Source organism: Columba livia, chromosome 1 (genome assembly GCF_036013475.1).
Source record: "Columba livia isolate bColLiv1 breed racing homer chromosome 1, bColLiv1.pat.W.v2, whole genome shotgun sequence".
Taxonomy (NCBI): domain Eukaryota; kingdom Metazoa; phylum Chordata; class Aves; order Columbiformes; family Columbidae; genus Columba; species Columba livia.
In genome coordinates this window covers 54,803,653-54,827,732 of record NC_088602.1, presented here as the reverse complement: position 1 = coordinate 54,827,732, position 24,080 = coordinate 54,803,653, and the positions used below count along the sequence as shown (strand labels likewise).

The window sequence follows — 24,080 nt, the reverse complement described above, 5'->3', positions numbered from 1 at the left end:
CCATTCTTGATCTGAATTACAAACAATAAGAAAGGAGATGATTTAATGAGCAACTTTGTCATGTTGCCATTTTGCCTTAGTCAAAGGCAAATGTCTCATTTTGCCTCTAAACTGGAATGGAATAACTTATGTTTCAACTATGCTCACAACTGAGGCAAATGTGAATGGAAAAGTTAGGACTATTTTAAAGCTAGAACCCTGGTGCCTTTACATTTTCATAGAGTTGTAATTATACACTGTTAAGAAGAAACAACCATTTGTTTACTAGGAAATAAAATCTACGTTGTGAAGAAACACACATGTATGAAAAGAAGTCAAAAATTTGATAAATACTAAACTAAACCCAAAAAGAAAGATTTCAGTCACAATGGCAATAGGTATGTTCTTATTCTGATGGAAAAAAATGTCAGCATGATTTAATAATACTCAATAAATAGGCACTTCAATAAAGTATATATTTACACTGGCTTTCTGAATGCTGGGGCATCACAAAGTAGTATGGCTTTATTACAATGGATGGAAGATGGCAACTACTTAGAACCCAGTGCCAACATGGATTATAACAAATCCAGTGAGTATTTTGTTTTTCAATTATTCATAGAAAATTTAATCCTGATTAAGTATCCTTGGGCAGGAATTCATGGGTAGTTGATGACTGAAACCAACATTTATTTGAAATGCTTCTGTTAATTTAATCTGTGTATATGGCTTAATTATGATTGAATCCTCAATGTAACAGAAATGAATTATATCAGGATTAAAATTCTAGTACCACATCACCCATTCCATTTTCTTTGCCTCATGTTTTTTTTTTTTTTTTCCTTTAAAAGATGTGAGCCTGCTGTTTTAATTACCTTTATGTTGCTATGTCTTCTAAGCCTCAAAAACTGTTCAGACCTTCATTACCGGATGAAATTTTTAGTTAAATTTATTTTTTTTTAAAGCAGATATAAACCCCATTTTCATTCCCATTAAAATTTGAACGAGTATGAACATTAGTTGCAAAAAAGGCTTTTATTTTACACTAATAACAGGTGAGAGTTTCTTGCAGTCAGTTGTGTTTTCTAGAGGACTGTCCCTCTTTTGTCTCCCCTTCTTTTATACTTGCACATAAAATGCATTTTCTTTAAAGCATGAAAATAAAAGGACTTGTATACATTGTTATGCATCGCACCAATTTCACAACTGGCCTATTTCAGACTTGTTTGAACTTGTAGATGTTTTAAGAACTGCATTTCATAAGACCTTCAAACCTAGTATTGATATAAAGTAAGGACATTTTTTGTGACTGTGAATGGGAGAGAAAAGATTCATCATACTTTTCTGTGATACAGCTCAGCACCACATGCTACACATAAACAGTACTTACGAAATTATTCAGATTATGGATTTTTCCACTCCACAGTACTTTTAACATATTAATCTAGGTAGCTTGTCAGACCAAAGGTCTGTGAAGTGCTCTGATATTATCACTCAGTTTTCCAGTGAAACCAATATATCACACATCTGTGACAAAAATACCTATATATTTAGGTCATTATTGCACATTTATTACATAATGAGTTCTTCCTAAACATCTCAGAAGTGATGTCGATTTTTATGTCCAGAGGACACTGTTAGTGGCAATGTCACTGATGACAGTGAAGATACTTCCCAATATAGACTGTGAGATAGAAAAAGTCTGTAGAGGATAACCATAGAGATGCACTGACACAGGATAACACCTATGGTAATAATCTAGAGAGAAAAGAAGAGAGAAAAAGAAAAATAAGTGGAAATAAGTGGAAAAATAAGTGGAAAAAACCCACACCACCAAACAATCCACAATAAATTTCTATCAGCATACTGTGTGCTTGAGGTTTAACTTTAAATCTTTGAATACTGCTGCAGTTACAAAAGATTTTAACATAAATCTCAAGTCCAGGATTCAGATTCTCACACCTGGGTGTTTTTAAATCAGTAGATAGCCCTGGGCAAGTCACACAACCCTTCTGGCGGTCTCTGTTCTGGGGAATTTCAGACTTGCAATTCACCACCCATGCAGTTTCACAAGCAGAGGTGATGTTTAGATATTCTATTCTTACAACAAACAGAGTGGGGGGGGGAAAAGCCTGGAAATACTTTGCACTAGCACAATCACGGAGCTGTGCGGATAGTGATCTATCAGGCTCACTTAGCCAGACCTCTTTTCAGTGCAAGTCTCTTCATCTGTAAAAGATCTGTAAGGCAGTATTTATTAAACACATACTGTTTCTGAGAAAGCAGAAGTCTAAGCTTATGTACCAAGAATGTTTTAAACACCTGCTTTTTCTTAAGCAAACTGGCATTTATTGATTGTGCATTTCAAAAAAAAACATAGATAAATTTTTATAATGTAGAAACTGCAGCTGCACACAATGGTTAAATTTACTCAAATGCAAGAGCAAAGCAACTGTAATCTCTCTTCAGTAAAAGAAAAATCTCAAAATATTGCAAAAGTTTCCTTTACTGATCCTACACCTAGAGATGCTATCCTGTCCTGACATAGTCACTTCATTAGTAGGTCGAGAGAAGCCTTTTTTCCTCCCTAGATTTTTTTTTTTAAAGAAACGTGGCATTTCATTTACTATATACTTTTAGTGGAACCTTTTTCTTTCCCTTACATAACCTCTACACAAATAAAAGCTCAGTTTCTGAAGATATTTGCACATAAGCGCACAGACGGTTATAACCGTAAAGAAGCAAACTCTACCCTGGAATGAGGTAGTCAATCACCTGACAATAGCAGTGCACTTCATCCAAACATGGCAGGCTCCACACTCTAGTTCTCTAATTTCCAAAAGGCTTAAGCAACTGAGACACCCAGTGAGTCCACCTTTGTTTTCAACTTCTTAGAGTTTACAAACCAAACTACATTTTTGGATGGATTTACTAATCTAAGGAATACAGTTTAGCTACAGGTTCCCTGACCTATTTAGCTGCATAAAGCTTTTAAAGTATGAGGTTTAAAAAGCAAACAACAACAACAAAATCCACTGATTTATCTTTCTGTTAGCTTTGTTAAAAGAATCCCCACGGTGTTTTTAATTAAAAAACAAACAAGCAAACAATAAAACAAAACACCCCCTCCACATTTTCCTTTGACTTAACAATCCCACCCCCCTGGCCCAAACGTAGAAATGATTACCCTCAGATGATTCAAACCTTTTACGCCTTTGTAAAATATGACTCACATTAGCATCAATGAGAGCTGTGTGACTAAGACTTTTCAAGTTGCTTTGGGGTCATAAGATTAACAGCCTAAGAGCATGAGTTTGCTAACAAACACTGAACATGAAGAACAACTACTATTCAAATTCCATCTCTTTTATCTTGCCTGTACATACCTTTTCTCTTTGATATTCTCTGAATATTATAGAAATGGTTGCAAGACATGGGTGGCACAAAAACCAGAGAATGCAGGCCTGAAAGAGAAGATGAGTATAAGTTACAAAATGATTACATGCCAGCTCAGAAGAAAGAAATGACAGTTAGAGGAACTGCATTTACATTTCTGTCTATTTTATGAACCCATTGTTTAATTTTCGATCAACAGAATGAAAACCACACAATGAAAGGTGGGATTTCTGTTTAAAAAAGCTCTATACGCCTTGTCAAATTAAAACAACTACTTAAAAATATGATGACAGGGTGCAATTTAATCAAATCAGACACTTAAACACTAACTTTCTTATGGAGGAAAAGAGTTTAGTGCTTCAGTCAACTGCCTGCCACAATTGCATTTACAGCAGAAGGGGTCAGTTTCCCTGATGAAACCCGTACTTTGGCAAACGTGATATAGAACTCCCTTTTCAGCGTGCTTCTCTCCACTGTGATGATCTGGTAAAGACCAGCAGCCAGTGACAAAGCGAGGCAAACTCTGAGGCCAATAAGCAGTCCGCTTGCTAAGCCATGGTGGGAATGGTAGCTGTGGTGACTCCTGTCTTCAAACTGCTCCCAAATTAATAAAAAGCTCTGGAAAAGAACAACAGTAGCAAAGTACATTTAGAGTTAACAAGGTTACATTAAACCTTGCTTAATCTTACCATTGTAGATTAAATTATCTGCACAAATGGTCATACTCTGCTCTGCTTGTTGGAAAGCACCATGTTACAGAAAAAAATGCCTTAGACTGAACTGCTTGTTGACACTATTTATCAGGTCAAATGCAACTGGCAGGAAGAAAGTCTCGCTTCTTGCACTTCATAACTTTTAGAAAGTTTGACAAGTCAAAGTTTCCTCTGATTTGGACAGAAGGAATGTGGCACCTTAGCATAAGATCCAAAATAATCACCTAGTTAAACAGTTGGTCTACTCAGCAGGAAGCCCACTGAAATGATTCCACAGAGCTACAGGGAGGTGTCTCCTTCCACTCAGGATCCACAACCTGTAAAGCTTGTTTCAAAGGCAGGCGACGACTACGCCTTTTCTTTCAAAATCCTAACAGGATTCACTTTTCTTTTTAAAGATGGGGAAGTAAGAGGGTGGTGCTGCTGCCCCTTTTATGCAATAGCCTAAAGGCTCAAGCATTCACCCAGGTTGAACTTGGATCTCCCACAATTCCCTTCTTTGCCTAAAGGATATCCAACTCGCATCTCCCACCTCCTTGGAGAGTGCCCCAACTGCCAGGCTACAAGCTGTTCTTGGGTGGGCCACTCTCCACCCCTTCTATTGAAGCTGTGCCATTGTGGGGAAAAGAATTCAACATCAGCTAGGTCAGAAACTGCGAGTGAGCCTGACTCTGCAAACAACCAGCTTGGAAACCTCCTAGAGTCTAGAGAAGGGAGCGTCATGGGTTCCAAATGCCGTTTCAACATCTGGACAAATGTTCTAGCCAACAGATAACTACATGAAAGACAGTAAGCCTCCTGAACTTGCAGCACTGTATCCATTTGCTGTAGAATCCAATTTTGTAGGTGTATTATGAGATTATTGATAGGTTCTCTAAGGAAAAACAGAATAAGTGCCTAGTTTCTGAATCTTAGTTCGGTAGAAGCCAGGCGCCTACTTGTTGCATTAAAATTGGGTCTTGCCGAAGAATACCTTTTCAAGACTTTGGGAATGTTAACGTTATAAATCAGAATACTCATAAAGTTTAGACTCTCCCAGCATCATGTAGCAGCTGAATGGCATTTTAAGATTTGAATATGCACTGGAATCTAGTCCACCTACTGCATACATCTAAGTTGCACTTAGGTTTCAGGTGTCTAATGAAGCAAGTTTCTAAAGAAAGGTAGGCAAATTTGATTTATATGAGTGAGGTAGGTGTGAAGGCCTTCAGAAGCAGACATTGTACGCCTCAATTTAGAAATATAAATTAGTCAGATTCCTTTCTGAACACATTCAAAGGCTCTCTCACTACATTAACTACATAAAGACGATATGGTTACTGACAGTAAACTTCATCTTTTTTTTAAATGTGTAATTCACATGTGCCTTCCAAAGGTGTTGTTGAGTCTCATCAGTCAAGAGACAAGCATTTTTGCTTAGAATATCCTTAGACAGTACTCTCCCACTTTTACCCTCCCTTATTGAAGCCATGACGCAGCAAGCATGACTGCTGTAATTTCAGTCACTCCTCAACTACGTGGATGGAAAATGGAAGGATGGGAGAGGGACAGACACGAAGCATGCACATCTTGAAGATCACTGATTACTAGTAAAGAATCTGACTAATACGCTTCAAATATTCCCACCAAAACGCTCAATTTCTGGGCAACTTCAAGCAAACATCTTCAAATGACCAAATTACTCGACTGAGAATTCTGTCAGGGAGTAAGATTAAAATAAGACAGTGCTTGGTAAAGTTGCGTCTACAGCACTAGTTTTGTCACAAAATTGATGAATTCCTATCACAGAAGTTATTTCAGTCCAGACAGAACATGCCCAGGCAACAAATAAGGGTTCTATCTGTTACAAAATCACTGCAGTCTTGTACAGAGCACTTTCCTTTTTGACATTTACACTTGCAAATAGCCAAAGTATTAACTACCCTGGACTGGACATACACTGTTTGAGAAAATTTTAAAAAGCCTCCACCTCTGTATAGAATCTTTCTTACAAAAGCATGCTTCTGGGGAGAAGAAATATAGGCTTATGGAGATGGAACTGTGATACTGCTTTAAGAAGAAACTTCAGGTAGATCCCAGGGATAGCTAACCTCAAAGAACAGAGCTCATGAGGGTCTGAGTTTTTGCTAACCTACACCAATAGTAACAGTAATGAAGGAAGCCACTTTCATGAGAAGATGACAAAGAGCTGCAGTAAAGGAACGATGAGAACAAAGTTCCAATCCACATGAGAAAATAGTGTCTGACAGCAGGGTATGCTCTGGACCAGCCCTTTATAAACAACACAGGAATTGGTTGATCAAAGACCGTGTGTAGCGACAGCAATGTGTAAGATCACAGAAGTCTAGCTTCCTTCGGTTTCACTAGATTATTCCAAAACAAACAGAAGGCATAGGCATTAGAGGCAGAGATGGAACCATCAGTGCAACACACTGGAAGCTCAGACAAGGTGAAGATGTGTCATTACTCTTACTATGAGCTAGGACTGTTCTCACTCACCAGAAAAAAAGCAGGATCCTACAAAGGAGAAACCTATGCTATGGAGTGTGTCTAGGTTACAATGGATTAGGCAGTCTGTTCTCAATGAAGGAAGAGCTTTCAATACACAAGCATGATCTTGAAGTTGAAAACTCTTTGGCTGGCTATACCAGAGAAATTAAGATAAATAAGCCCCGAAGTCCTTTACCTTGACCACAGAAAGACATGTATCAGCTCACTTAGCTGCAATATCAGGAACAAGCTGAAAAAACACCTAGACACCAACCTGCTGATGTGGATATCAGAGACATTATTTTGTTGGCAGTGACTAGAACTATGTTTGGGCTCTGAGAAGAAATCAGGGGGGAAATCCTAATTTTTATCCAAAAAAACAACTCTGCTTAGGCTGTAGACAGAAGAACTGGACGAGCTAGGCAGCTGAAGAGCTGACGCACACTAGTTATATCCATCCTTAAAGTCACAACTGCTTCTTCACAAAGTAAAGGAGAATGACCATCTCCTTGTTTACATAATACACTGTTCAAAATGCCTGACTTCATCTGCACAAACTTCTGACCTGTCTTGGTTCACAGTGGCCACCAACTGGTCTTCTCCTTCAAATGACAGAAGAATGTTTGCCATGGACATCATCCTGATGTTCTAGACATACAAGTTGAACCTCTACATCCATACAACGAAGAACCAGACATTCTTTTGTCATGAGGAAACAATTACGGTAGAGCCCCTCCTCCCCTTCACCGTACCAACACTGACTTTATGGCAAGCCAAGATAACATATCAATCTCCAGTAAAGGCAGTTTCTCATGGGACAGATCATCCCTGAGAGGCAGGGGAAGTGGGAAGCAAAAGGGAAATTAAGGGTAGCAGCAAGGCAAATTGGATTAACTAGCTGCTTCTAATCATATCTAGTTCTTGGTATCTGATGTCATGCAATGCCAGTACAGTAAAAAATGGTTTAGATCTAATGTCAGAGGCAGAGCTCATTCTGAGCACACCTTTGGGGTCTACCTAAGAATCCCTGTAAAGTGTGATGTCTAATGCAGTAAGATTCAATGACATTTTGGTTAGGTTTAAAGGGATCAGCTGTCTTTCTAGAATCACTGTGCCCACTCCGATTAGCCCTGAAAGCTGAAACTGCTCAGGTCTACGTGATGGGAAAGGCCTGTCACCAATAAAGTTTTGAACAAGGTTTGTGTCTCAGCAGCAGAGAGAGGAATCTTTAATGAATACAGAGCTGCCTGGGAATCTTTTGTTCTGAGGCTGAAATAAAGAACAAGTTAAGGCAAAGGGAGATGCTGAATGGCAGACTTGTCACTCCTTTGAGATGCTACCTCTTTGCAGCCGCAAAGACCACAAGACATTTGCTGACTAGGAGCCTGTGTCCATCCTAAACTGATGGTAACCTGTAAACACAGCCTGGAAAATTGCTGGCGTTTCTGAAAGAACAAAAAGAAAAATATCCATAATATTCGTACAAAGAGAAAAAAAAATGCTGAAAATTTGCTGAGTAATTTGAACTAGAAGCAGGCAAACAAGGTCAGATAGTTTGCCAGTCAAAACTCCAGTTAAGTTGAAGAATAACATGTTTTCCCAGGCTGTCCAGTTGCTTGACTTCCCTGAAGATGAGATGAGGACAGGTAGTGTAGAATGTCAATAAAACTAACATGGTTGAATCTCTATCTACTGTGTTATGGTAACACATGTGGTTTCCAGCACCCTCCACAGCAAGTCCTCAGAACATCTCTGATTATCCATGCAAGTTGGTCCAATGTCTGGCATAGGAGGAAGCTGGCCCTCCCATAAGAATCTCTGGGAAAGAGCAGGACAGAAAGGAAGTTATTCTACAATCATTAAAAGTGCTCATTGATTGCCCTGTTACAGCAGGTCCAAAACACACATCAATCTAGACAGACTGGGGAACAACAGACTAATCCAGAGAATGAAGTCTTGAGCTCACCACCTTTGATAGAGGAGATATGGTCTGGATCCTGCTGCTCTGACCTCAACAGCTACACTCTGTATTAAGTAGAAGAAATCTGGCAGAAGGTATATTTTATATGTACTGCACCATGAGATGGAAAATATCCTTGCCAAAGGGGCAAGGACACTCTTGGTGTCAGGGAACTTCTGCTGGAGACAGTAGACACTGAGATGGGGCTGCAACACCACTCAGGCAATGACATACTCTGATATGCATATACTGTTTGTCCAAGACTCCTGCTAAACCTGACATTCACAATGGTACCAGAAGGAGAGATGTAGTAGAGCTGTGCCTTTGTGGTGAAAAGTGAGATAGCCAACTTTGTGCCAATTCTCCAGTGGTGCTCAAAGAGCCAACACAAATGTCCAGTGGACCAGTACTGGAGGAAGCAGCACATATGTATGACACCTGCCCCTATTTTTGCCACCAAAAAAAAAAAAAAAAAAAAAAAAAAAAAAAAAAAAAAGATCAAGCTGATGATACTGAGTGTACTTTCCTTGTATAATAAAAAGGAAACAACAACAACAAACTTTCCATTCTCAAGTGACAGAGTACTAACACACTCATATGTATGTATAAGTGGGAAGGCATGGATAAAATTAAACATGTTAGAAGCCTTATTTACTACCAGCGTGTAAAATTTGTGATGCTACATAGGTGCCAAAGTAAGGTGGAATTAACCTATCTTTAAATTTCAACAGTCCCATTGACCTTAATAGCCTTTGTTTTATATTCTTAATTAGCAAGAAATGTCATCTGCCAGCTACTCTTAATGTTTTAGCAGTCTACTTATTTAGTTTGGAAGCAGCACTAATTGCAGATGCTACTCAAATGGCACAAAATCTTCAGTATAATCTCTTCCTCATTACTGTCTCCAGTTTCTCCCTGCTCTTCTCTTTCTCAATGGCTTTCATATTCTCTTGTCTTTATGCTGTGATTTAAAAAAATTTGTTTACAAAAGGCATCACCAGGGTTGGATGATCTCCATTACAATTTACTTTTAAGTTACTGGTTTACTCAACTTTCTAATTTACTCTAATGGAAAATATTTGAAGGAAATTATGTGTCAGACCATTTTTATATTTGCAAGACCAATCCTGCACATGAACCTTTCAAGAATTCACTTATATTGATTGAAAAGACCATCAGACATCCTACTTGAACGGGTCTAGGAGGAGGACACTGAGGATTTCATTTTTTTTTTTGGTGACAGAAAGAATTTCTCAGAGCAGCTTTTCTCATCTTTCGTCTAATGCTGCTTGCTGTCACTTCACACAATGTAGTTCACAACCCCTCAGTTGTACTGATTACAACTATTTATAGGACCACATCGTAAATCAGATTAGCAAAATTACTGTGCTGAAATCTCTCTTTTTAAATTTATTTCCAATCTAGATCATTCCACTGATCTGGTACAGTATAAAGCTACGAACAATTGGCGCAACCAGAAGTTTGGAAAACTGTGGGAACTTCTTAAGTGGTTTTACAGCTGAACAAAAACATACTGTGGAGCTACACCTTAAATTGTCAAAGTAAAGAGAAGGTGTTGTTACCTATTAGACATACTGGGTGAACATTATGCTGTGGGTTCTTTTTCTAGTCTTGATACTCCCTCCCTCATAAAATATTGAAATCAGTTGGTTCATGGTTCTGTCATACTTAATAGCAGTTGTATATTTCAGTATAAGAATGAATATAAAATACAAACCTGTGTAACAACAACTATTACAGCAATGCCAGTAGATGTTGGAGTGGAATCCCACTGAAGAGGTCTGCCATGAGATTTCTTCATTCTGCCTATTGTCCAGCCCATACACAGACTCAACAATAAATACAGCATTTGTATCTGTGAGACTATGTCACACACTATTGAAAACAAAAGAAAAATAAAGGAAGTCACAATATTTTTTTTTCTAAAGCAGAGATAAATGTTCTAAATGCCCACAAATGAAAGATGAACATTTATGCCTCTGTCTCATCTTTAGCCATAATTTTGATTACAGCTCAACTAGCTGAGGTTGCTTTGCCACAAAATGTGGATATTTTTAGTAGATGCCCATGACCAAACAGATCACTATAAGCTTTCCTAGTTATGCTGCAGTTCTGCAAGAACACAGGCACAGCGCCTTCCTTCCAAATGCCACCCTTCTGCCAAAAAACTCTGGGCTCAGGAGTCCATCTGCATGAATAGACTTATAAAAGCTAAAGAACTAAAATCATATGTATGTTAATCACACTGCAAATATGAAACATGAAGAAATGAACTCCTTTCTTTGCTCTGGAATACTTTTGTTCAGAAATCAAATAGTTGCATTGTACTTTAAATTAATTGCACTTTGTCTTAAGGATGCAGTACCTTGCAATAGAAAGCACATATATTTAGGACAAATTCCACTCTCAGATACTTAAAGGGGAAAACATAATGAATAATCCTAACACAAACTTCATTTGAAGCATCAACTTACCTGTACTTCATTTCATCAAATGCAAACTACTTTTGCCTCATTTTACTGTCTATTTTTTTGTCCTGTTTAGCAACAAGTAACACATACTCCATAAAGTTACATTCTTAATCAGCGTCTCAAACCTGTGTTTGAAGCTGTATCTGAATAAAGAAAACTTCAAGCTAGAATATATTAAAGCCTTTATTTGTTAGCCTTGCTGAAATACTACTGATAGTAAAAAGAACTGAAGATTTCTTTCTGGGTGACTGCTAGCTTTAGATTCGACAAGATTTTGACTGAAACTTTTCTAACAATTTTTAAGTTGGTGTGTGGAATTGAGAGCAAACCGTCTCATTGTACTGGCATTGCAGAGATGTACAAGGAAAACTGATTCTTATATTATGTAAATTTCAAATTTGGTTCAGAAACTAGTGACTGAGCACCACACACAACAACACTTCCTTTTTCACTTGATTTATATTTTAGTTCAATTAAATTTGTTCCTTATTTGTAATTTCCACTCACACTATCAGGTACAAGAAAAATATTTCTATGTCACAAAAGCAAACTTCTATTTTTATACAGCTGGACGGTATTATAAAAGATAAATGTACTTCCACATTTACTAAAAATATTGGCACAGAAAATATTGCCACTGTACAGAGATTAATAAGTACACAAAGGAAGTGTGTCAAATGAAGATCAGCTACAATATTTCCCTAACACTCAGCAATACCAGAAAAATATGGATATAAACCAGACTTCAACATGTTATTCCTGGGACATATTTTGTATTCTCACAGTTTATAAGATTAAGCACTTCTTAATGTATTCTGACACCTTCAAAAAATGTCAAGAACTTTTACTAAATACAAACTTGCCCATTTGTTAATAGAATGAGCTGGCACTGATATGGGGCAAAATGACCCTGGAATTATTTTAGAACACTAGCACTTGCTAGAAAAAAATGTTTTGTGAACTCAAGGCATGCCAAAACAGTGTCACAAATCCAAACTAGAGGAATGACTGAAAAAACCTGGATGTTCTAGAGAGTATTTTATTTTCTGTCACTCCTTAAGATAACCTGCCCTATATAGCCAGACATTGTCTTTCAATCACATCCTGGATACAGATATTGCTCTGCTTCAGTGTGGCAACAACCCAAATGGGTTACCAGACAAAATGGTATAAGACAAAAATTCAGCACGAGCTTTAATGTGTAATATCTCATACACCTTGCCAGAAAGCAAGAAGGTTGAGAGAAATTCCTAAAATTACAATAATCCCACAATATCCAGGGTCAGTGTAAATTCACACGCTACTGAGCTGATAACACATTTGTCTGATGTCATCATAACTCATACTTTTTTGGCTGTTCAGACATAATATTCTTTCAGTTTTCACATTTCAATCTTATTGAAAGTTAAAAGATCACTATTTGCAATGCTTTTGAGGGCAAACATTATTTGTGCAATTTGTGCAACTAACTAGGTGATAACTTAGACCAAGGGTCAGGTCTTCATACAGGGTAAAGACTGAGTGATGGTAAGAAAAGAATAATTGCTTGGGATATTATCTGAATAGGTTTCTAAAAAGAAATTCTGGCCCCATTGAAGTCAAAAGAAATTCTACAATTAACTTTTAACTAGGATTTCTGTTCTGATATAGGAAAAATGGCAGCACCTTCCTTTTTCAAACTATATTACTTGCTGTCAGCCATTCTTCAGCACTGTAACTGACACTGAAGCTTTCCGCATTTCTATTACTTCTGCTCTTTTACTGCTTCAGGAACCATGAATCTTAAAAACAGTAGGAAAACTCCCTTAACTGAATTTCTTAAATTCAGTTATTGATTTTAAAAAAAAGAAATTCTTAATAAACTTTGCTCTAAGCAAATAAAAGCAGGCTCTTCACTATAATGCATACACACACATAAAATCTAACATGCAGCTCTGAAATTCTGGCTGTGTAGTTAATGCTGGGTTTCTCTCTGTGGAGGAGTTACGACTTCCTCCAGATTTTCTATTTAATTTCATTGCAGGAGATGAGAGAGAAAGTTTAATAACACAGTTGCTGGAGATGCTGCAAGGAGCTGCTAACTCAAATGGTTAAAACAAGAAAGAGGTAATTACTGTGGTGCCAAGTGCCATCAAGAGGCTGTTAATTCCAACTGCAGGCTTCTAAATGAAATCTAGGAAGGGAAATACCTTTCTACATATGCTGTTACTCTCCAATGCTATCTCACTACTACAGTACTACTTTCTTGGGGTGTTCCAAGCCAATCAAAGGCAATGTATTTACTTAGAAAAGAATGCTGCAATGCTTCAAATGTTAACTACAGAAAAAAACCCCATCAACAACAATGTTTAACACTGAAGAAGACAGCAGTAGTAAATTAGTGCATTTTGGGAAGGGATGTTATAGGAATTTAGTTCCAGTGAGAACTCAGAATATCTATACAGAGTGGAGAAAAGTACTTCGTTAATACCAGTTCCTTACATCAGCATTTTTGCATCACTCATAGCACTCGTGCTGTAAAACACGTACTTTTTCACTATAATCAATGTTAAATTTGCTAGTGAAATGACACACTTGGCTGAATGTGACTGAGTTTCCTAAAAAGCTTTGCTACTCTAGATCACGTGAACTCTGCAAAACCCTTCAATGTATTGAAACATGTAGTCACGTGATAGGCACATGTCACCTTAAAAAATCCTGAACAATATCACAACTGTATAACTTTAAATACAGTTATTATAAACATAAGGAATAAAACCTGTTTTTCAGAAGAGCAACTTTAGGTAATTTATATTAAAAAAACAGTGATATAGTCCAAGATCATAATACAGTCCAACAACAGATTTGCTAACGTATTATACATATTGATGTGTAGGAATATGTAAAAAAGTAGACAGGCATACTCACGTTCTGCCAGAGCTCCCATAAAAGGTGCTCCTATTCCATCTTTAGAATAACTGAAAAAAGAATAAAAAGTTGATATTTTTAAGTGATTGAGCCTTAAATTTGTTTTCTCTCTTAAAAGTATATTTAGGCAATGATGTAGTTCTAAAAAGTCAGTCCTATGTTTTGTCACAATCGTCACAGGAAATATCACGTACTGATCTTTACAACACACTGTTCTTCAAGTCTTCAGACTGAAAGCAAAAATAAGCAAAGATACCTTGAGAAGTGCAGGTAGTTGGCAAAAGCTGAACCAGCCTGCAAGAGTAACGCAGTTGTCAACACCTTTAACACAGTATGCATAGGTCCACGCTTCTTAATTGTTTGCCATAGGGACTGTGCATATATGCAAGCAGTCACAAAGTATGCTAGGACAAGCAGGAAAAAGAATTCATGTAATCCTGTGAAAAAAAGAAATACAGCTTAGTTTTTATAAAGAAACATTGCTACTAGCAGTAAATAACCAAAACAAAATATGTTTTTTATATAATCACTGGAAATTACATAGAAACTGTCACCCAAAAGTGGTAGTACAGACAAAATGAGTAAACCCTAACCTATTTTGCCCAAGAAAGTCAGTGATTTTTTTCAGAGAGGTGATTCTTACTTGATCTCACAAAGTATTTTTCATTCAACAGTACCTCTTCTGAGCGTAGGAGAGATTCTATTCAAACGCAAATAGCTTTGTAGCAATTACTGAAACAGTATAAAGTGGCATACAGTTTCTTGATATACAGAAAATAATTGTAGCCTATTTGACGAGTCAGAAACATATTTATTAAAGGATTAGTTTTTATATATTTTTTCCTTCAGTTTTTAAAGGCACAATCTGAGATGAGAGAAAGCCATAACAGACATCTGTTGCATGTACTTAACCACTGGGTGTCACTCTTCCTCCACATAAAGTAGTCAAAGCAACACAATTGACCAAGACAAAACTTCCAGAAAAATAGAAAGGAAAACAGCACAGATAACAATAACAAGTTCACAGACTAGATTCTTTCTTCACCAATCTGAAAAAATGCCCCAATTTCTTGATATTATTTACAAAAGAGAAGTCCTCTATTTTTCAGTCTTGCAGTAGTCTGGAAAATGCCTCATGGAATCACGATCCTAGAAATTTTTTCTATTGTCTGGAAGCCTTGGAATATGAGCTCCCAAAATGTCAAAGCCAGTGACATATAAGCAAAAATGGGTAAACAGAAATTTCTCACAGAAAACTTAGGTTTTTCTTCTCCAACCTTCCTTGAAACTAAGTGCTGCCCACAGAATCAGAATCAGATTCTAAACAATCTTTTTTCTTCTAGCAACAAACCAAGTCTGCTAAAAAACTCAGTCAGCTCCACCCAGAGATTAGAAACAGAGCAATCACACACATTTCAATATCTAAGTTAAAAACATTAGAACTTGATGAATTCCAAAGATTTGCTAGTACTATAATTTCTATGGCTAAAACTGGACATAAAATGAAATGAGAGGACAAGAGCATAAAGTAATAAAGACTCATAAAACAAAAATTTCAGGGCCGCTCTGCTTCTCTTGTATACCTATAAAAAAAGCATGATTTATGACTTACAAAAATATGCATTTTAGATCAAATCTCATCTTCTTTCTTTCACTCTTCATTTTTCTGCTTCAAAAGAAAGCCACTGAAGTTGGCAAGGATTCTGTAGATAAATTATTTCTCACTGTGACGAGTGGGTACACATGGAAAACTCTTTAGGAAAATTAACTAGCTTTAATAAACACTAACCATTTAGGATAGATAGCTCCTTCCAACCAAAGACAGACTGTGGATGATTGGCATGAGACCAAATGGATTTAAGAGAAAGTTGCACTGAAATACAACTATAAAAAACCAGAAGGGTAATTTTCAACCTGTCTTTTTTAAGTTTCCTGACCTTCAAGTAACCTAGAGTTAACAGAGAAAATAAAATATATGTCCCTAGGTTTAAATACCTAACTTCAAAGATCTTCAAAATGCTGTCTACCTGGTCAGCTGCCCTTAGAAATCCTACCTTTCACTGGTACCACGTCTTCAATTAAAAAAAACCCCTACCATATAAGATGACAAAAGGTTACTTGCTAAGGATCAGAAACAAGGTCTCTTCCTCTCTCAAGGCAAACACCTTAATTATAAGGTTACAGCCTCAAGTTCTCTCCTGTACTTTCCTTATAATCAATTTCATTTTGAGATCTTGTGTCAGGCCACAACTTTAGCAACTAATGTGAAGGGTGACCTAACTAGAAGCATCTGGAACTATGTAGTTTTTAGCTGCCCTAGAGAGAAAACCAAGAAATGAAGTTGGATCTTTTCTTTGACACCCTAATGTTCCATGCTGCACATCTCTATGGAAACGACAAAAATTATTCCCCAAAGATGTATTAAAAAAAAAAAAAAATAGAGAGAGAAAAGAAATCCTCATCAGTTCTCTGAAAGCAGACATAGGCATGTAACTTCAGGATTTATGGCAGTATTCCAGCTTTTAATTCTGAATAAACAGGTGTTCCTCTGCAACTATGGAACACATGGCATGTAAAGCTCATCCCATTTCCTACTTGTTAGCTTTAAATATGTGCATCCAAAACATTTATACACCTCCTTGCGCAGCACGGAAGTTGTGCATGTTTCTGCTTCCAAGTGCTCAGAGTCTTCCTACAAAATTAATACAGAGCTGAGATGCCTCTCTAGGAAGTCTGTATACAACTTTTAAGGGCTACATGATTTGGTTTGCTTTCCCTCGTAATTTAGCAAAAGAATATTACTACTTCTCTTTGAAAATAAGTAAATTAACCTAGCTTTCACTGCTGGATACAAAATTCACCAAATAAAAACTGCCAACTAAGTCTGGGGCACAATTAAGAAGTTAAAGAGACAGGCAGGTGAACTTACAAGCCTTGAGAAACAGATGATTAACAGAGCTCCTTTGTTACAGATTCTGCTAAATGTTTCAGTGAATATTCCCTTCCCTTCAAAAAGGGACCTGCTTTTGTTCCCTCTTTATCTCCTTGAGACCAAGAATGACAGCAGGGCACACGATTCTGAGCATAGCAATTAGGCTTATTCTGGGTATATGTAGGTTAAACCTGTAGATGAAGGCAGACTAAACCTGTTAGGCTCTTTCCTTACAACAGATCAAGGTTAGTGACATGTTGATGAGGCCTCCCAGAGCTGTTGAAGCTAAGCACTGCAAGGTTGGTTTGAATTGCCCAAAGCATACAATTTTATGTAGATATTTATTCAGCTGCTGTCTTGAGTCACTTCTGCAAGTTTTTCTTTGCAGGTTTAAAGACTTAAAATTGCATTTCTTAAATAAAATCGGGACTGAAAAATATCTCATCTAATCTGTGGTCTATGTCTAAAATGCTTAGAAACACCTAAACATTGAACCAAATTTGTATTGGTGAAATGTTATATACTGCATGTACTCGTGTTGCAAGATATCAAATTTTATACAGCTTAGGAGTTTCATGAATTAAATAAGCAAATTCATTAAAATCAGGGATTAAATTCACATTCAAGCAGAAGCTTATAATGTCAACAGGGAAAAAACACCTATTAACAAAGATATCAACACTTTTTTTTCCTTGTACATCTATGCTTCCAGTTAGGCAAGTTTTAGAAAGTCAGTCTAGAGAAAGGGTTTTCTTGTAATGCCAGAAAATGAATTACAATTTACTCTCTATGAGAAAGTAGAATCTGAGATATAAGAGACTCTGCTGTCTATTTCCCAGCGCCACACTTTTCCAAGCATAGTAAGTACTGATTTGTTTGAGTGATCAGATCCTTAACTTACAAATCTAATTTTAAGAAAAAAAATCTTACCAGATTCCCCTGCGCTAAAGTGATCTAATGGATTCCCTTCTGCATCTGGGTTTAGTAAGACCATTTCAAACTGAATATCCTCGGATTCAGAATAATTCTCCTCGCAGGTAAACTTGTCTACATAAAACACATACCATGTTTCCGGATAAGGAATCTGGGACACTGTCAGATTTTGTTCTGTGTGGTTCACAGTCACTTTGGAAGAAAAACAAACAAACAAACAAACAAAGGAGTAAATACTCGATTAGTTTGTTATTAGAAAATTCATCTCTGGCTGAAGATAAAATTTAAATCCACAACACAATATACAGGTTATAAGCTACATACAGTACAAAACAGCCTTTGTTTTGAAAGCTAGCCATAATGCCAGAGGCCAGACACTTCCATCCTTGCCTTCTGTTTCAAATAGGTGAAGGCAAGGGAAGGTGAGGAGATGTGCCACATTCCCGCTCTCAGCTTTTGGGTTTGCTGGGAGGGCTGCCTTCTGCCAGAAGCCAGTATCTTTAAACTGTGTCTTCTATGCTTAGTACATTCCCATCCTTTAGTACCGTATTGATGACAATAGATGTTTTGTATTAGCCAACAGATACTTCTGCAGTATGAAAATACCTTTTGAAATTTATTCTGCTCTGTTTTCAAAGACATTTAGAGCCCTGAACAGGGACAGCCACATGCAAGATGGATAAAAAAATAGAGTGCATGCTTTCTAAGTGCAACTTAATATATTTTACAGCATCTTCCTCAGACTGTAATAGGCTGAATTTCATTGATAGCTAAGGCCGGAGACCATTGTCTAATAAAATTGCAAATTTCAAATCAGTTTACCTTTAAAACTGACTGTGTAAGAGACTGAAGGTTCATTTACTCACTGATCTTACCACTATTTTTCCTAAAAGCAACTGCTAACCAAGCGCAACCTCTCCAAAATAAACATTTGCTGCAAACGCAATCTGTGGCTCTGTATGTTCGGGTGAAGCTCTGTTACACTGACACTGATCACTGAAGTTGAGTTCTAATTAGTTCAACTATAAATGAAAGCCACATCTGTAGAAGAAATAATAATATAATGACTGGACTGTAGATTAATTCACCCTAATAGTTTAAGATGACAATCACTAAGGATGAGGAAAGAGAAAAAAATATTTTAAGTTCTACATAACAAGTTATTTCTTTTTTTTTTTTTTTTTAACGCAAAGACATTTCTAAATTAAAAAGCTGCAAACATAAATACAAAACAAACTTTAAAAATGTCTTTATCCTTAGATATTTTGTAGACAAAATTTGGAACCAACTTCTAACTTGAAGCCTACCTGTGAAAAACTTTTATGTAATTTAAATAAACTTGTTTCAATTTCAATAAGTTATTTGCTCTGAAGGCATGAACACCAGGATCCAGGAAGAAACATATGGTATGTTTCTCTGCAGCATTTGTCATGAAGTACAAATACAGGCAATGCACAAATCAGAAAAAGCAAGTGTTCTAACACAGGCAATGTGTCTGGTGTAGCTAATGGTAAGTGTGCATTCCACTCTGGAGCTACATATCTTATCAAATAAACACAAAGTGAAACAGCTTCTTTCAAAAAAACCCTGCAATCTTTTAAAAACACAGTTTTAGGATTTCATATGGTGCTTCATCCAAACAAAAGGCAAACTCCAGCTGATCGAGGTGGAGTTACTCTCCATCTGTACTTTCAGCTGAGTTCTGGCACAGCGTTATAAGCATCAAGACTATGGATCACACAAGCGCATTTAATCAGTTTTCCATCAAATCTGCAAGTTAACTCACAGGAAACGAAGCAAGATAAATAAAAAGGTAATTGATTTTGCCCAAGATCAGCAAACAGATCCAACTCACCCTAAACACAGTAGAAAACACCAAGTACACTGCTGGGGCACACAGGACTGACAGACCAACTGCTAGACAGGTCATGTTCAGCCCAGATTAAGTGTAAGAGAACTACATCCCTACAAGTGACATCTGTATAAGATTTCAGTATGACAATGTTCCAGGAGATCAATTTGTTACTCTAGGATTCTGACTGCACATAGGAAGTGATTTTAAAAAGCTGTGTTCCCTTGAAATATATTTGAATGAAGTTTTTAATACACATCTAAATTCTTAAAAGAATATCTATGCTTTATGTAGGTTCTGTAATAGTAAGATCAATAAATGGTGCAAAAAAGATTATTTCAGTATGTTTGTCTTCCAATTACATGATTGAATGCTTTAATGTTTTACTGTTCTTTCAAATTTAGATGGATACTCAAGCTTTATCCTGTTGATACTGTATTAAAAATTTTCTAGCACATTTTGTACATCAAAGTGTGACAGGTTTGTGCTATCATGAAAATTACAATATCCTTTTATTTTTGTTTTTTTAGTCTTTAAAAATGCCATTTTCAAGGAATTGGAGAACAAGAGCCTCCTGACAAATAAGAAGTGTTCCTCCATACACAAAAGACAAAAAGATAACCTGTATATTCTGTACTAGTATAGTTATGACCTCAAATATTAAAAACATTTGACTTGGATGGAGATTCAGTGATGAATATCAAATTACAAAATTAAAGCGTGAAAGAACATTAAATTATAATGCAAGCAAGTTATAAAGTAAGGCACCATAATCAAGATTAGTTTTTGCAGATGACCTTACAGACACGAGGGAAAAAACAAACAAATAAACCAAAACCCCCCACAACAAAACAAAACAAACAAAAAACAATTCCAAAAGAAGCTAATGATTATGAGGTGATGAAAGAAAAATAAAACCACCACAGCAGAGAAAAAAGGTTTTCAGATACAAAACTACCCTTTTACTGCGTACTTGGGCTACACACTCTCACCTTACAAGCATTCACTTCAGAAGTTTAGAGGTAACCGCAGCAGACTGCATGAGTTTGCATCTAATTTTTTTCATTGCACTGCGATAAAAGTCACAATTCAAACTGTACATTTGACTGTTTCAAACACTTACATTCTATAAGTTCTTCAGTTTCACCTTACAATGGTATTATTTGTAAATTCTTCCATATACTCAGTATAAGCTTTTTTATGGAAAAGTTTAGATTAAAAAAAAAAAAGAAAGAAAAATTAGACTTTTACTCGAAGCAGAGTTCAAGAAAATCTCTGTACTGAATGGGTAAATGAATACTTCACCCAAAAGTGTACCATTTCTGAGTTGTGCACAAGTGAGTGCATGAGACTAGAACAGGTCATAAAGTTTGGCTGTTTGCATTAAAGTCATCATTTGTCAAGGGTTGTTTGTTTTCCAGCAGTGTACTAAACCGTAACTTGCAAACAAAGTCTTGTAAAGTGATGCAAACAAAGCAATTACATTTCCTTGTAACAATTTTTAATTACAAAAGGCCAAAGTTCTGCTTTCACTTAAGTTGATGCAAAGTCCAAATTCACTGAAATAAATATTCTAAGCACAGAGGTCTAAATACACAGATAACAATTTGTAAAGGAAAAAAAGTAGTAACTCACTTGTCAGCTGAGCTTTAGAGAACTTCTCTGTACAGCTGTGATCTTGGATACTGTTCTGCAGCTTCTGCCATTCCTGTGCTTGAAACAGGTGAAGTCTAGCTTCTTTTGCCAGGGCCACTGCTATGTTCTTGATTCTGACACACAGAACAGCATGGTCACCTTGATATTTAAAAAATAAAATCAACTATTCTGCCTTGATGTCAGTTACAAACAAAAAGCTAACATGGCATAGATACTTTTACAAGTAGCAGTGCCAGAGCTTCACTTTAAAACTTTTACCACTACTTTCCATGAGTCTTTCAGAAACAATTTTCTATACAACTCCTTAACACAATAGTGCATGATAGCACCTAAACAAACCTTCACCCTAACCCAAATGTCATTAACCTTCTTTACTACAAACAGCCTTGCTTTGCCACCCCCCTTTTTTTTTTTTTTAAAGAAATAGACTTCCAAATAGTCTTTTTTTCCTTCCTCCCACCCAAAATTTTATTTTTTCAACTTCAGATAAAGACAGTGCCTCAATCAGTCATAATAGCTAGTTAAAAGTCTAGTATTTTGTGACCTTTGCAGCATGATTATGAGCATCATAGGGTAGCTCTTGAGTCTAATAACAGAAAAACTTATGTAAATGGACATTCATGTTATGGACTGATTAGAGCCAAAATACTTAAGTATAGAAGACACAATTCAAATTGATCCAATGAAAATCAAACTTCAAAAGTGTTCTCCAATGTGTCAGTCTACTTATAGGCTGCATCTTGACATAGAAAAATATTTTAGCCATTCTATAACTAGTTCATTTGACACAATTTATCTTGTGTGGGTAATTCTACAGACCTCAAACTTATTTTGATAAATTATTGCCATAGACTTCTTTAATGTAACAGTATCCTACACTAAAAGGCAGGATTTAATGAAGAAGAAAAATCAATCAGTACTGCAAGAGTACAAATTCATTCAAATTTAAGCAAGATTTGTACGTTTTTTAAACTGTCAGAGTAATCTTCTTCCCTACCTAACCTGGCACCAGCTGGATGTGAGTCAATAGACTACTACCAGCTTTGAATAAGGCTTTGCCAGGAAGGTTTTGCAGTTCAGTGCCAGCTGCAAGAGAGCGTTCCTGCAACAAAACCTCAAAAAAGGTGATCTCCTGGGATCTGTAAAATCTAAGTTTAGATCTGGGATCTGTTTACCTAAGTTGCTAATTAAAGATTTTGAAAAATTAACTGAAGGTTCTAAAAAAAAAAAAAAAAAAGCCTATATGGCTTCACTAAGACCCAAAATACATATAGCTGTGGGTATTAATGCAGAAAGAGGAATATTTTTAAAGAAATATGCAACATCAACTTGCAGAATAAATTATATCTGAACACCTAAACCACTCTTCTTAAATCTTAACAGTCTTTCCTCAGATTTAACTAGTTCATTTTTTCCCTTTACATCTATTTAGAGCACTTCTACAATTATTTTCTAGGACAGCAATAATTAACTGCTTTCAAGTCACTCCACAAAGCTATCTTCACTCTATCAATAACTGAAAGGTCACACTCCAGCTTTTCTTGGCTTATACCACATTGTCCTTCATCCCATAAGTTGTTATCTTTTTTCTTGTAAACATTTTTGTTTTCTTCTCACACTACTCCTCCAGTCTGGGAGGAAGCCTGTTTGTTATCTTCATAGTTGTTTTTTGAAGCATTACATAGAACTCTTCTGCTAGAAGCTAACTAACAAAAAATAACAGTCTCAGCTACCGAAATGCTGAACATGTAGGGAAAGCATGCTGACTAGCACAGCCTTGTTGTGTAATAGCGCTCGCTACGCCTGCATATATACCTTTTTGCAAAGTAAAACTTCTGTAGAAAGGAGAGTAATTTCCAACATGTATTTCTGCAGAGGCCATTCTAACAGGATTCTAGTCCACTGCAAGGCCTCTTAGCTAACATTATTAGGGAATTAATAAGACAGAAAAGAAAAGCCGTTGAGAATAATCAGGTGAAAAATTTTATTCTGATGCCCGGTGACACTAACAACCGTATGAAGCACCGTTCTCACTCCGAAGAGTTCCAGGAGGGAGGGAGAGGCGCATGTGAAAGTTAAAACGCCCCGGATCGCCTAGATCCTCCCGCCACGCCAGGCCGTGGAGGACAGCAGAACGCTGACCACCCACAGGAGCACTGTGCCATTCTGCGACAAATACTGTTTATGTAGCACGACGGGCTGCTGCCAACTCCTCTGCCCACTGCCTTGCCGCAGCCCCGCTTCTGGCCGAGCTTCCCACCGCCGTCCCAGGCTACCCGCCGCCCGCCCAGCGGACCAGCCCTGTCGCACGTCCCGGCGGAGGGCGGGCAGCCGGGCTGACCCCACCGCCACCGCCGCCGCCGCCGCTCCCCTCAGGCCGCCGCCCTAACGGCTCCTCGCCGCGCGCCGCCCTCACGCGCCCCAACGGCTCGTCGCTCTCCCGCCCCGTTTCAGGACGGCGGACAGGGACGACGCGGCCGCTCGCTCTCCCCCACTTCCCTTCTACTCCCCTCCCTCGGGCACTCACCGTGGAATTGGAACCGCGCCACGGGCCGCCACGGCTCCAGCCGGGCGGCGGCGCTGGCGAAGCCGCCCCGCAGCGTCTTGCCCCCGGCGCCCCACCAGCCGGCGGCGCACAGCAGCCACAACAGCCGCCACCGCATCCCCAGGGCCCGCCGGCGGCAGCGGCCACCGTTACCCGAACCACCCCCCCCGCCTCCGCCGGCTCGCGCCGCCGCGTCACGTGATTCCCCCCCTCCCGCCACCCCTC

General features: G+C 37.7%; 1 protein-coding gene across 1 annotated transcript; it reads right to left on the bottom strand.

The window, feature by feature from the left end:
• Positions 1-1,509: 1,509 nt before the first annotated feature.
• Positions 1,510-24,056, bottom strand: GPR180 (G protein-coupled receptor 180). Its single transcript, XM_065056908.1, has 9 exons — positions 23,838-24,056; positions 21,290-21,448; positions 17,800-17,994; positions 14,194-14,374; positions 13,938-13,987; positions 10,277-10,434; positions 3,802-3,993; positions 3,366-3,443; positions 1,510-1,737 (listed from the first exon to the last, which is right to left on the bottom strand). Exons 1-9 carry the CDS (start codon positions 23,971-23,973, stop codon positions 1,579-1,581), a joined length of 1,308 nt encoding a protein of 435 aa, XP_064912980.1. The 5' UTR covers positions 23,974-24,056; the 3' UTR covers positions 1,510-1,578.
• Positions 24,057-24,080: the final 24 nt, after the last annotated feature.

Excerpts from the sequence above, each read along its gene's own strand:
- GPR180 (XM_065056908.1), bottom strand. The coding sequence starts at position 23,973 with ATGCGGTGGCGGCTGTTGTGGCTGCTGTGCGCCGCCGGCTGGTGGGGC. Across the intron at positions 13,988-14,193 it reads AACTACCTGCACTTCTCAAG|TTATTCTAAAGATGGAATAG; the intron begins GTATCTTTGCTT and ends TTCTTTTTTCAG. Across the intron at positions 1,738-3,365 it reads GAGAATATCAAAGAGAAAAG|ATTATTACCATAGGTGTTAT; the intron begins GTATGTACAGGC and ends TTTTCTCTCTAG.